This window comes from Gekko japonicus, unplaced genomic scaffold (assembly GCF_001447785.1).
Source record: "Gekko japonicus isolate JY-2015 unplaced genomic scaffold, Gekko_japonicus_V1.1 scaffold1009, whole genome shotgun sequence".
NCBI classification, from domain to species: Eukaryota; Metazoa; Chordata; class Lepidosauria; order Squamata; family Gekkonidae; genus Gekko; species Gekko japonicus.
This window is the reverse complement of record NW_015160867.1, coordinates 621,769-634,971: the sequence shown is the minus strand read 5'-3', so window position 1 is coordinate 634,971 and position 13,203 is coordinate 621,769. Positions and strand designations below refer to the sequence as shown.

At 51.5% G+C, this 13,203-nt stretch overlaps 1 protein-coding gene across 1 annotated transcript in view; it reads left to right on the top strand.

Annotated features, from left to right (window-relative positions):
- The window catches only part of HCN3 (hyperpolarization activated cyclic nucleotide gated potassium channel 3), a 46,658-nt gene extending 34,269 nt beyond the window's left edge, over positions 1 to 12,389 (top strand). The window contains exons 6-9 of the mRNA XM_015422078.1: positions 35 to 181; positions 3,504 to 3,744; positions 6,755 to 6,919; positions 11,290 to 12,389. Coding sequence (XP_015277564.1) covers positions 35 to 181; positions 3,504 to 3,744; positions 6,755 to 6,919; positions 11,290 to 12,389 — 1,653 coding nt within the window. The remainder of the gene's footprint in view (positions 1 to 34; positions 182 to 3,503; positions 3,745 to 6,754; positions 6,920 to 11,289) is intronic.
- Positions 12,390 to 13,203: the final 814 nt, after the last annotated feature.

The window sequence follows — 13,203 nt, the reverse complement described above, 5'->3', positions numbered from 1 at the left end:
CTCCTCATTTTCTCTTTGGTCTCTTTCCCTGCAGTACAAGCAAGTGGAGCAATACATGTCCTTCCATAAGCTGCCGGGAGACACGCGCCAGCGGATCCATGAGTACTACGAACACCGTTACCAGGGCAAGATGTTTGACGAGGAGAACATCCTTGGGGAGTTGAGCGAACCATTGAAGGAGGTACGGTTTTGGCAGTGTCCCTCATGAGGCTGAGGGGGCCATTAACATTTGACAAGGTGGGCCCCTGTGGACATCAACAAGCATGTCCGCGCCAGGTTTCGGTTTGAGCCAGGGCTTCATAACTACATCAGGCGAGCCCTGGTGGGTCAGACCCAAGGTCTGCCTCGTCCAGCATCCTATCTCACACAGTGGCCAACCGGAGCCCCCCAAAGGGCCTATAAGTAGGGCCCGAAGGCCACAGTCCTCCTTTGAAGTCTGACCACTCCATCTGGTCTTCGGAGGTACGCTGCCCCTCAATGTAGACGTTCCGTTTAAGTATCACAGCTAATAGCCATTGACAGACCTCTCTGTGAGCGATGACATCCGTCCCCTTTTAAATCCAGTCTAAGCCAATGAACATCACCCCATCCTGTGGAAAGAAATGCTATAACTGAATTGTATATTGTGTGATGGGTGACTCTGTTTGGTTTGTGCTGAATCTAATGCTGAATCTAGAGCAAAGTTTGAGTCCAGTGGCACCTTTAAGACCAACGAAGTTTAATTCTGGGTATGTTTTTTGTGCGCATACACACTTGAATGTGCTTGCACACGAAAGCTTACCAGGGCTCTTTTTGTAGAAAAAGCCCAGCAGGAACTCATTAGCATAATAGGCCACACCCTGACCCCACAGCTCATTAGCATATTAGGCCGCAGCCCCCTGTTGCCAGAAGTGTGGTCATCCAGCCACACCCACCTTTTGCTTCTTATTCTGTTTACCTTGTTTGTTGTCAAAACCCGGAGCCTTTTTTTGTAGCAGGGACTCCTTTGCATGTTAGGCCACACACCCCTAATATAGCCAATCCTAATGAGTTTCTGCTGTTGGGTTTGGCCCAGGGGTCGTTTCGTAGAAAAAGAGCTAGGGGGACTCATTAGCATAACTCATTAGCATATGCCACACCCCCTGACATCACCGGAAGTGTGTCATAAGGCCACACGCCCTGACATCACCGGAAGTGTGTCATAAGGCCACACACCCAGCCCCCAATGGTCCCGGCTGCCGCCGCCGGCCTTGCAGCTCCACTGCCAAGCCCTATGAGGGGCCTGGCGGTGGACCTGCAAGGCCGGTAGGAGTGCAAGGAAGCCCCGCGAAGGCCCTCCCTGGCCCCAGGCAGGGGTGGGGAGAGGCAGGGAGGAAGCAACTTACCCTCCCTCTTCTCCTGCCTCCTCCTGGCTGAATAAGGGCCGGAAGCGGGGCGGCCGGAAGCAGGGGGCGGGGCTTCGGCATGTGCCCCGCCCCCCGTACCTCACCCAGGGGAACTGCGATCCCCCGCGATCTCCCCCGAAATAACCTCTGGTTTGGCCTATTATGCTAATGAGTTCCTGCTGGGCGTGGCCAACTCAGGAGCCAGCCGGAACTCCGTTCCTGCCCCAAAATAGCCCTGCTTATACCCAGAATTAAATGTTGTTGGTCTTAAAGGTGCCACTGGGACTCAAACTTTGTTCTGTTGCTTCAGGACAACACGGCTACCCCACCTGAATCTAATGTCCATCTGTTTCACTGGGGGACCCTGAATTTTAGGGGAGAAAAGGAATGCTAACCAATCACTACAGACTATGCATTAGGTATTTGATTGGGAAGCGGGGGCAGGTTGAACCAAGAAAGTAATAAGCAAGAGAGTGTATCTGAGCTTATGCAAAGTGCATTCTGTTTAGTCCTGACGGGTGTGCAGGTCAGATTCTAAGAAGCGCTTGTCGCCAGCTTCCTTAGTCCTTTTATAGAGATTAGAGACTTTAAAGCAATGAGCGTTTCCTTAAATCATGCTTGAGCCATGTCATCTCTCCTGAAACGCAGAAACCAGAATAGCTAATAACCCCAGTCCTCTTAAAATTAGTATTTTTATTGTCAAAAAGCTTTTCTTTTTAGGTTTTAGTCTTTCGGTGTCTAAGTATTAGGTAAAGGTAAAGGTTCCCTTGCTCGAAAGCCAGTCGAATCCGACTCTAGGGTTGCAGTGCTCATCTCCGTTTCAAAGCTGAAGAGCCAGCGCTGTCCGTAGACGTTTCCGTGGTCATGTGGCCGGCATGACTAGACGCCGAGGCACATGGAATGCTGTTACCTTCCCACTGAAGTGGTACCTATTTATCTACTTGCAATTTCTTGCTTTCAAACTGCTAGGTTGGCAGGAGCTGGAACTAGAGACGGGAGCTCACTCCGTCATGCGGCACACTTGGGTCTCGAACTGCTGAACTACCGACCTTCCACAGCCTGCAGTTCAGCGTCTTAACCACTTGAGCCACCGCAGCTACTGTTTAAAGTATTAGCCAATGGCTAATTTGTAGCCAGTTTGGTCTAGTGGTTAGGAGCGTGGACTCTAATCTGGGAGAACTGGGTTTGATTCCCCACTCCTCCACACGCAGCTGCTGGTGTGACCTTGGGTCAGCCACAGTTCTCTGACGAGCAGTTCTGGAAAGAGCTCTCTCAGCCCCACCTGCCTCACAGGATGTCTGTTGTGGGGAGAGGAAGGAAAAGGAGTTTGTAAGCCGCTCTGACACTCCAAGTGAAGGGCGGGGTATAAATCCAATCTCCTCCTCCTTCTCTTCTTCTTTCATCATCATCATCATCATCTCCATCATGAGGTTGCTTTCAGTTTTATAAAAAAGAATCTTTGTGTCTGCATTGCAAGACACAGTATGCTTTCCCCAGATTCCTTGAATTCCGGGATATCAGAAGGATACACTGATGGGACAAAAAAAATAAACCAATTTCCCCAGCATCCACTATCTCTGCAAATGTGAGGGAAATGGGGAACAGGGTCCTTCCTTCTTAGTTCCTGCTCCTCCACGTTCTATGAACTGCAGCAGGAGTGCCCCAGGAGTAAAAAGAAAATGAATTCCAGTGGATACAGAGATATGGGAATCTGCTTATTCTTAATCTTCAGACATAACAGAGGATAGTAGGAGAAAGAGACGCAGGGTTGCTGTTTTTGGCAGCAACCCTGTGTCTGCCACAATGTCTAGTTCGTGAGCGAATCTGGAATGGGGGACTTGCTTTTAGGGTGGAGAGGGATTCTTGTCCTCCAAGTTCTGTGAAATACAACGCAAGGTTGTCAGAGCAGTGCCCCAGGAGTAAAGAGGAAATGAATCCCAGTGGATACAGAGACTGGGGAAAGTGGGAGAATGAGACACACGGCTGCGGTTTTCAGCAGCATCCCTGCGTCTGTTGCAATGTCTAATCCCTGAGTGCATCTGGAACTGGGGTGGTGGTGGTTTTAAGTTGGAGAAGGAAATGGGATTTGGACTCAAGGTTTCTGAATTCCTCCTCTCCCTTCCCCTGCCCCTCAACCAGGAGATCATCAATTTCAACTGCCGCAATCTGGTGGCCAATATGCCGCTTTTTGCCAATGCCGATCCCAACTTTGTGACCGCCATGTTGACCAAGCTGCGCTTTGAGGTCTTCCAACCGGCGGACTTCATCATCCGGGAGGGAACCGTGGGCAAGAAAATGTACTTCATCCAGCATGGTGTGGTCAGCATCCTTACTCGTGGCTCCAAGGAAATGAAGCTCTCTGACGGCTCCTACTTTGGCGGTATGTTATAGAGCTGGAACGAAATTTCGTGCCGAAAATTCAGTGAATGCCTATTCTTTTGAACGAAAGTCTGCGGCTCGAGGACACCCAATGAGCAGGGTGAGGATTTGAATCTGGGTCTTTCTGGTCAAAGTCCAGCAGTCTAGCCAATTATACCACACTGGAAAATAAAGTATTCACAGTTCACAAGTATAGAAAGAAGGGCTTTCTATACCATGAAATCTCGTGCGGCAATAAGGCTTCAAGGTGCCACATGATATGCCTCCCCTCCAGAAATGAGGTACATACACAACCTCTCTTCCTGAACAATCCATACCTACCGCTGTATGCCTAACACTGAGACTCCTTCGATACTTTCCCCTTCCCCTGTGCTGGTCCTGAGACCCCAGCTAGGATACTCATAGACAGGCCTCCAGCTAGGACTGGTGGTGGTAGAAAGTGCCATTGAGTTGCAGCCAAGTTACAGCAACCCTGTAGGGGTTTCAAGGCAAGGGAAGAATAGAGGTGGTTTGCCATGGCCTGCCTCTGCATAGCAACCCCGGTCTTCCTTGGCAGTCTCCCATCCAGGTCCTAATTATGGTCAACCCTGCTTGGCTTCCAAATCTGATTGGGCTTGCCTGGGATACCCAGGACAGGACCCTGGTAGGATTATAGAATTAGAACATTACAAGGGTGGACCCACAAGAAACTGGCGGGGAGGAGGCATTCCCCCACCTTTGCTTCCTTCCCTCTCCCCCTTTCTTTCTCTCCCCAAGCCAATCCCTCCTTTTTCTTTACAACCCTCCACCAAGTCGATCTCTCTCCCCCCCCCCGCAAGCCATCCCCCTTCTTTCTCCCCCCGAAGCAAATACCTCCATCTTTCCTTTCTCTTTCCCCTCCAAGCCATCACCCCCTTCCTTCTCTCCTCCTTTTCCCTTAACTTTGAGCCTGGCAGTAGTGGCAGTGCCTGGGAGGCTGAGTAGGCTCACCAAGTCCCGCTGGGGGGCAGGGAAACCCCTGCCCCAGAGGCCCGTTCCCCGCCACCAGTGGATCGGGCCCTGGGGGGAACTCCACCCCCAAAGCACGGGACGTGCCCGGCGTCAGCACGTCCCCCGAAAGGGACGCAGCCACGCCGGGCGCGCCGGGGGCGGGGCCATGCTCATCCGAGGGGAAACCGCAGCCCCGCCCCCGGCGCACCCGACGCAGCCGCGTCACTTCCAGAGCAAGCTGGGAGTCCCCCGCTGCGGTTTAAGGTAGGACTTGGCAACCCTAAGGCCAAGCCAGTGCAGGCTCAGCCACCCGCCGCTTTCCGTCCCTCTTTGCTCCTGGCTTCCCAAAAGCGGGAAAGCCTGCGAAGGCCTCGTCGCTAGGAAAGCCGTTGCTAAGGGCAGTCATGTGCTCAGAACAGTCACTTTCCAAGGAGAGAGAGGGAGGGGGAGAGAAAACTCCTCATCATATATACCCTATATAGGCCGATATACATCCATTGTATGTGGCCCTACTTAGGAAATGTAAAATGCTTGTAAACCGCTCAGAGCCTCCGGGATTGAGCGGTATAGAAATTGAAAGTATAAATAAATAAAGAAAGAAATCATTGGTAAGTCCTTTCTCTGCGCATGAGTAGAAAAGGCTGTTGTACTTTTGGGGGGATTTAAATATCCCCCGTATCCTTTTTTAAAGTTTTTAGATTTTTCTGCACAGCTGGGGGGTGCCCCAAATGTGCAGGATAATCTCTATTTCCCTCCATGTGCCCCTGATCTGCGGAAATAAGTATCCACACGCAGGGGGCCATGTTGGGAATTAGATATATAGATTAAGGTAATAGGACCAGTGTTCCCTCTAAGCTGAGTTAGTGTGAGCTAGCTCACAGTTTTTTAGCCTCTGGCTCACACATTTTTATCTCAGCTCAGGAAGGATGGCTCCAGAGCAAACTAATTTATGCAGCAGCCAAAGCTCCTGCTCACAACTTTAATGCCAGTAGCTCACAAAGTAGAATTTTTGCTCACAGGGCTCCATAGCTTAAAGGGAACATTGAATAGGACCCTATCATAACGGAATTGTTCAGGACCATGCTTTCATAAGGGCAACCAGACTGTGGACTGTACCACTGAGTATGATATGTGTTGTCTGTTTTTCTATGTATGACCTTGCTTTGCTGCATTGTTTTCTACTTATATAATGCTGTTTTCTCCCTGAATCGTACTTGGATGGGAGGCCACCAATGGAGACTCCGCAGAGGCAGGTGACGGCAAACCACCGCTGTACATCTCTTTCTTGCCTTGAAAACCCTACGAGTTCACCTCAATGTTCCTTCTGATCCCCCCCCCCCAACGGAGCAGTTCACATCCTGAGCAGAGTAGAACTGCTGGGATCTTAAAATGAGCAATGGGCAGTGCAAGACGCCGTGCGGTTCCAGATTGCTGCTGAGCGGGGCTTCCTGTGTTAATGAGCGGCCGCTCACGCATGCACAGCTTAGAGGGGACAGTGGTTGCTGTAAGTTAGCTGTGGTTTGACGGCACTCTCTGCCACTGAGGCGATTTTCTGCATTGTTCAACACATTCTGTGCAATACCCTATGCTTTCCTTCAGATTTCTGAAGTCCTAGTCCTATTATATTGCTTATGAGATGTCCTGGCCTATTAACTGCAGCCAATTCACACTGTGCAATCCACCTTGAGAGCCAGTTTGGTGTAGTGGTTAAGTGCCCAGATTCTAATCTGGGAGAACGGGGTTTGATTCCCCACTCCTCCGCTTGCAGCTGCTGGATGACCTGGGGCAAACCATAGTTCTGTCAGAGCTGTTCTTGAAATAGCAGTTCTGGAAAGAGCTCTCTCGGCCCCACCTACTTCACAGGGTGTCTGTTGCGGGGAGGGGAAGGGAAGGGAAGGGAGATTTTGAACCACTCTGAGACTCCAAGTGAAGGGTGGGGAATAAATCCAATCTCCTTCTCCTCCTCCTTGCGTCTCAGAGGGCTATAAATAAAAATAAGGTGATTGTGGACATACGATTCCTGACTCTCCTCATCCTTGTAGAGATCTGCCTCCTGACTCGGGGTCGGCGCACGGCCAGTGTGCGGGCTGACACCTACTGCCGCCTCTACTCTCTCTCGGTGGACAACTTCAACGAGGTCTTGGAGGAATACCCCATGATGCGCAGAGCCTTCGAAACTGTAGCTATGGACCGGCTGGACCGCATAGGTGAGTGGATGTAGGCAAAAGATAGAATGGGGTCCCCAAAGAGGGGCCTGTGGGCACCCGCCAACACTTTTTCTGGGCTCCCGCCAAGAGTTTTGGGAAGTGGGCGGGGCCAGGTAGGGCTTTTGCCCAGCAAAGCTCCTGATTGGCCATTGGCTGTGCAGATTTTTTTAAATGGTGCTTGGCAGCAGCTGCCACTACTGTACAAGGATCTGCACTGTGCGACTGAGGTTCAGCCGCGGCAGCCAATTTGGGGCTGGCTCCACCTCCTGTGGCAGCCATTTTGTGGCTGAGTCCACCATGCCATGTCAAATTCCAAACGTGCCCACGGGCTCAAAATTCCTGGGGACCCCTGAGCTAGAGCTTATGATATTTCCTGCCTCATCTATGGTTCCACCACCCCAGTGACCTGGCAAGAACCAAGTCCCATGCCCACACATATCCATCTCAGTCATTTCTGGTGTGCAAAAAGAAAAACATTCAGGGCTGTCATCCCGATTAAAGAAATCTTAGCCAAATTCATCGCTAGTGTTCTTTTTAAAGCTACCCAATGTATCCATTGGCAGATTAATTAATTGAATTTGCAACGGGTACAAACAATGCTTCTGAAGCCAAAAAGTATATTTTCTTTTGCTTTGAGACGATGGCCCAGGCTAGCCCTATCTTGTCAGCTCTTGGAAGCTAAGCAGGGTTGGCCCAGGTTAGTATTTGGATGGGAGACCATCAAGGAAGCCCAGGGTTAGGACACAGAGGCAGGCAATGGCAAACCACCTCTGAATTTCTCTTGCCTCGAAGACCCCATGGATTGGCTGCAACTTGCTGGCAAAAAAAGAAAAAGAAGAATGTGTCATAGGAGGCTTTGTCTTAGTAGAGGTGTTCTCCCATCTCTTTCATGCTGGAGCGAAGAGGCATTCCCGTCTTAGAAGAGTCATTCCCTCCTGCACATCAGAGAAGAGGAGAATGCCTCTTCTAAAATGACACTTTTCATCTGCAGTTCTTACAAGCAGGGCTTTTTTTGTAGAAAAAGCCCAGCATAATAGGCCACACCCAACCGTGGAAACTCATTAGCATATTAGGGCACACCCCTGACAGCACAGCCCATTTGGCATATTAGGCCGCAGCCCCGTGTTGCCAGAAGTGTGCTCCTCCAGCCACACCCACCTTTTGCTTCTTATTCTGCTTGTTTGTTGTCCAAACCCAGGGCTTTTTTGTAGCAGGAACTCCTTTACATGTTAGGCCACACACCCCTAATGTAGCCAATCCTAATGAGTTTCTGCTGTTGGGTGTGGCCTATTATGCTAATGCGTTCCTGCTGGGTGTGGCTAACTTGGGAGCCAGCCGGAACTCCGTTCCTGCCCCAAAATAGCCCTGCTTACAAGTGCTTGTATTAAGAATTAATTTTTAAACATTCTGCTGCACAATTAATCAGGGGGGTACCTTTTTGGGTGGATGAAAAGGATTCTTATAAATCAGTTAATCAGCTCAATGTTGCAGGTCCTCAAGGAAGAAAACTTGTATAAAACTTTCCTGAGCAGCTACTAGGGTTGCCACGTCTGGGTTGGGAAATTCCTGGAGACTTTGGGGGGTGGATCCGGGAGAGGGCGGGGTTTGGGGAGGGGAGGGGCTTCAGCATGGTACAAGGCCACAGAGTCCACCCTTCAAAGCAGCCATTTTCTCCAGGGGAAGCCAAAAATGAGAGATCACGGGAAGAAGTGGCATTCCAAAAATAACATCTGTGACAAAAATAACGAAGAGTCAATAAAAATAAGTTGCAAAAACATTTACTGTAGTAATTCTGTAGAAAATTTTCTTCTATTATCGCTCACACACTAGCGAATACTGCGCAATGTAAATGTTACGTGTGAAGAACCGGACACGGTAGTCAAGCAGGAAATTTCACACGGAAGCTCAATCAAGCACAGCACAGCGTTTATTGAAGCATGATTTGCAAAGCATGGAGAGAGACGCTTGAAGGCAGTCTCCAGGCATCTCTCTGATTTTTGTTGCACAGCACAGAAATTCTTATACTCCTATCTCTCTGGCTGGGCTGACCAATCGGCCACGCCCCCTCACAATCTTACCTAACTCTAAACAAAGTTCCCCCCCTTCCCATGCCCCATTCATCTTCAGTACTTTTCCATTACCTGGGTGGGATTTGTCTTGTTCACCTAGCTGGGGCCTCTTTTACCAGCCTGTATCCTAGCAATGCCCTGTCCCGTTATCTGCTAAAGGCAGGCCCTGTGTGGCACTAAAATCTTAGGAATGTCTGCATGTAAGCTAGGTACTTTTTCTCAGCAGAGATTCAGAACATCTTTAAATATACTTCTGCTTCCCCCCCCCTTTCATAAACAGTTCGTTTCACAGTATTTGCTTTATCTGAGCGTGTAGCAATCCCAATTCTTATCAATCAGTACTTATCAACTCTTGAAGGAAACGTTCCATGTTGACTCTCTAATAACAGAACCCAAAGTCTTCACAATGTCTCAAGACTTTTATGTTTGCCTTCTAGAATCCAGCTAATACCTTGTGAAGACCTTGGGTAAATGTTTTTGCAACTTATATTTATTGACTCTTCGTTATTTTTGTCACGGGTGTTGTTTTTGGAATCCCATTTTCTCCAGGGGAGCTGATCTCTGTCAGCAGGAGATCAGCTGTAAAAGTGGGAGATCTCCAGGCCCCACCTGGAGGCTGGCAACCCTAGCAGGTGCCTGAAAGCAACTCCTGATCATAGCAGGTCATCTGGGAAGTGGTTGTTATCGGGGATTTTTTTGTACAAAAAGCCCAGCAGGAACTCATTAGCATGATACGCCACACCCAACTTCAGAAACTCATTAGCATATTAGCCCCCACCCCCATGCCTTCCCTTGGACAGGCCGGGAGAGGCATTTAAATGTATCCTCGATCCTTGCAGGGGCCCCCTTGGCCCGCCTGCCTCGGAGTCACCGGGGGGGGGGGGAGTCACTCTCCAGGCCTTCCCTCTGTAGCCAGGCACGCAGAGGTTTTGGCTGTAGTGGGCGTGGCCAACTCTGAAGCCAGCCGGAACTCCGTTCCTGTGCGTTCCTGCCCAAAAATAGCCCTGGTTGTTATCGAGCCAGGCCCCTCCTCCCAATCCACTGCAGCGATGCTGGCAAAGATTCAAAAATCTCAAAGAGGCAGAGTGAATGTATGATTGCAGTAGGACATACAGAAGGAGTCCCCAACAGGGTGACCCCCTTTCCTGGCACGCGCCAAGTGTTCTTAGGAAGCGGTCAAGGCTTTTGCCCAGCAGGGGTTCTAATTGTCCACTTGGGATCTGATTGGCTGGGCAGATTTTTAAAAAACATTGCTTCGGCAGCAACTCTACCACAACAGAAGGATCTGCACAGGATGACTGAAGCTGGGTGTATACAGGAAAATAACACTGTGTTAATTTCAAAAGGCATGGCTGTTAAGCAGGACTTCTCGTCATCCTCATACTGCGGATCAGGGGCTGGAACTGAGGGAGAGTAGCTTGACGGAGGCCACTGAGTGAGTCTGTGGCAGAGGTGAGATTTAAATCTCCTGGTCCAGAGCTCCTTCTTTTAGCCGTGGTAGCAGGGTTTATTTTTGGGCAGGAACGCACAGGAACGGAGTTCCAGCTGGCTTCAGAGTTGGCCACACCTACTACAGCCAAAGCCACTGCATGAGTGGCTACAGAGGGAAGGCCTGGAGAGCGACTCCGAGGCAGGTGGGCCATGAGGGGGCTCTGGAAGGATCTAAATGCCTTCCCCAGCCTGTCCAAGGGCTGGCTTGCCAAGGGAAGACATGAGGGTGTGGCCTAATACGCTAATAAGCCGGGCTGTCAGGGTGTGACCTAATATGCTAATGAGTTTCTGCTGCTGGGTGTGGCCTATTATGCTAATGAGTTCCTGCTGGGCTTTTTCTACAAAAAAAAGCCCTGCGTGGTAGTATGCTTTGGGGGAAGTAGCTTTTGTATTTTCAGTGCTGAGTATGCGATGGTCTGACTCAGGGCTATTTTTGGGCAGGAACGCACAGGAACGGAGTTCCGGCTGGCTCCCAAGTTGGCCACACCCAGCAGGAACTCATTAACATAATAGGCCACACCCAACAGCAGAAACTCATTAGGATTGGCTACAATTAGGGGGTGTGGCCTAACATGCAAAGGCGTTCCTGTTCAAAAAAAAAAAGTCCTGGGCTTTGACAACAAACAAGGTAAAGAGAATAAGAAGCAAAAGGTGGGTGTGGTTGGATGACCACACTTCTGGTAACATGGGGGTGTGGCCTAATATGCGAATGAGTTCCTGCTGGGCTTTTTCTACAAAAAAAGCCCTGGTCTGACTTGTTACTCCGCATGTACAGAGATAATGCCTTTTGGGGCATCCTTTCCTCCCCAGGTAAGAAGAACTCGATCCTGTTGCGCAAGCGGGCAGAACACAGCTCCAGCAGCGTGAACAATGAGATGATCCAGCAGATTGTCAAACACGACCGCGACATGGCCCATAACATCCAGGACTTGCCGCCAGTGATGGCCGGGCGGGAGTTGAGCGGCAAGCCAGTGATCTGGGAGCCGCTGGTGCACGCCCCTCTGCAGACTGCCGCCGCCACTACCAACGTGGCCATCGCACTGACTCACCAGCAGAGCCTGGCGGCTCACATCTTCCTGCCCCCATCCTCTGTGTCCAGCCCCCTCTCTCCGGACTCTGCCTTCATCCCCCGGAACCCCCGGCGTTCCCAACCCAGCCTGGGTGGCTCACGCCCTTCCTCGGTCAGCTCCCCTGCTTCGGGGGCTCAGTCCCATTTACAGACGCCGGCTGCCGGGTCCCCTTCTTCCCCCATGGTCCAGTGCCCGCCGCCCTTGGAAAACATAGGGCCTAGAGGAGGACCTCCGGGACAAGCCATCCCTCGGCCAGTCCAGATGGGAGAACCGGTCCCCGGAGCGAACCAGCCGCAGCTCTCCAAATCACGCGGTACTTCGGTCTCCACCTCTCTTCTGCAGCAGCCCACAAGCGCCTCGACCATCCTTCCCGGACGAACTCTTCACTACAGCCTGTCCCGAGCCACCGGCTCCCACATCTCCCTGTTTCTGCAGCCTCAGCAGCTGATGAAACACCGGAGCACGCAGGGCCTTTCCGTGGGCCGCCTCACCCAGGATATAAGGCCGCTTTCGGCCTCCCAGCCCTCCTTACCTAACCGGCTCACCCTCCAGGCGGACATGGGCCCCTCCCAGCAGGCCAGGAAGTCAGCTGGGAATCTCACCCACCGGTCGTCTCCCTCGGTCACAGGGCTCCTCTCCAAACCAGCCACCGGCACTGCAGGCCAGCCTGCCTCGACCCAGCAGGTGCCTTTGGGTTCTAGCCGATCCATGAGCGGGGCAAGCACCCCGCAGTCCCCTGCCTCCACGCCCCGGCGTGTGGCCAGCCCATCCCGTAAGGGCTCTGTGGTATTTAGCCCTGAGGTGGACACCGGGAAACCAAAGCTCACGTCCAACATGTGAGGCCACAAGAAAGCCCAGGGCAGCATCGTCTGACACGTACGGGGTAGAGGACTCGGCTCCAGGAGAACGAAAGAGCCGGGGTGGAACCAAGGATGGGGGGAACGGGCAAAGGCAGAGTTCTCTGTCACCGGGCAGGTGGACATCTCTGGAAGGTAGCTTGGTGTGTCTCAGCGGGGAGGATAGGGAAGCCTTTTCTTCAGCCCCTCGATAACTTGGAACTCTGCGGTAGAGAGAAACCGCCTGAAGGTTGAGCCAAGCCCCTTCCGTCCATGTGGGAAAACCATCCCTGCCTCATCTCTGCCCCTTCAGGGATAGCGCCTCTCGTGCACCCTGTCTAGGCCTGACTTTGACGGTAGCCTGTGGTTTTGGTTTCCTGTGTGTCTGAACCCTTTGGGCCCTGGTTTTAAGGCCTTTCGTGGGGGGGGGGGAGGCCTTGGGGTGGGAGGGAACTGCATAAAGGGTGACAACATCCTTGTTTGATGGGGGGAACCTAGTAATGGAGCAGTTCTAGGGCTCTCTCCCTCACCACAGCCCCGTGTTCCAAGCATGAAGGAAGAGGCCTGAGAAAGCAGGCCGAAGAGAAGGCCGAAGTTTTTTTCGCGTGAGGAAGTGCTCCACTTAAACTGCCCCACCCAGTCCAGCCCTGGGCAAGTAACTGCCAGTTTATGGACGCTCCTGGAGGAGTGACTCCCCCCATCCCTCCCCCTCCTTTAGGAATATTTTTTAACAAGGAGATATTTTATGGAGTTATTTTTTTCATACCCCCCCCCCCGATTTGTGCAATATGCATCTCAAGGCGTGTCGTGCGAGTGTG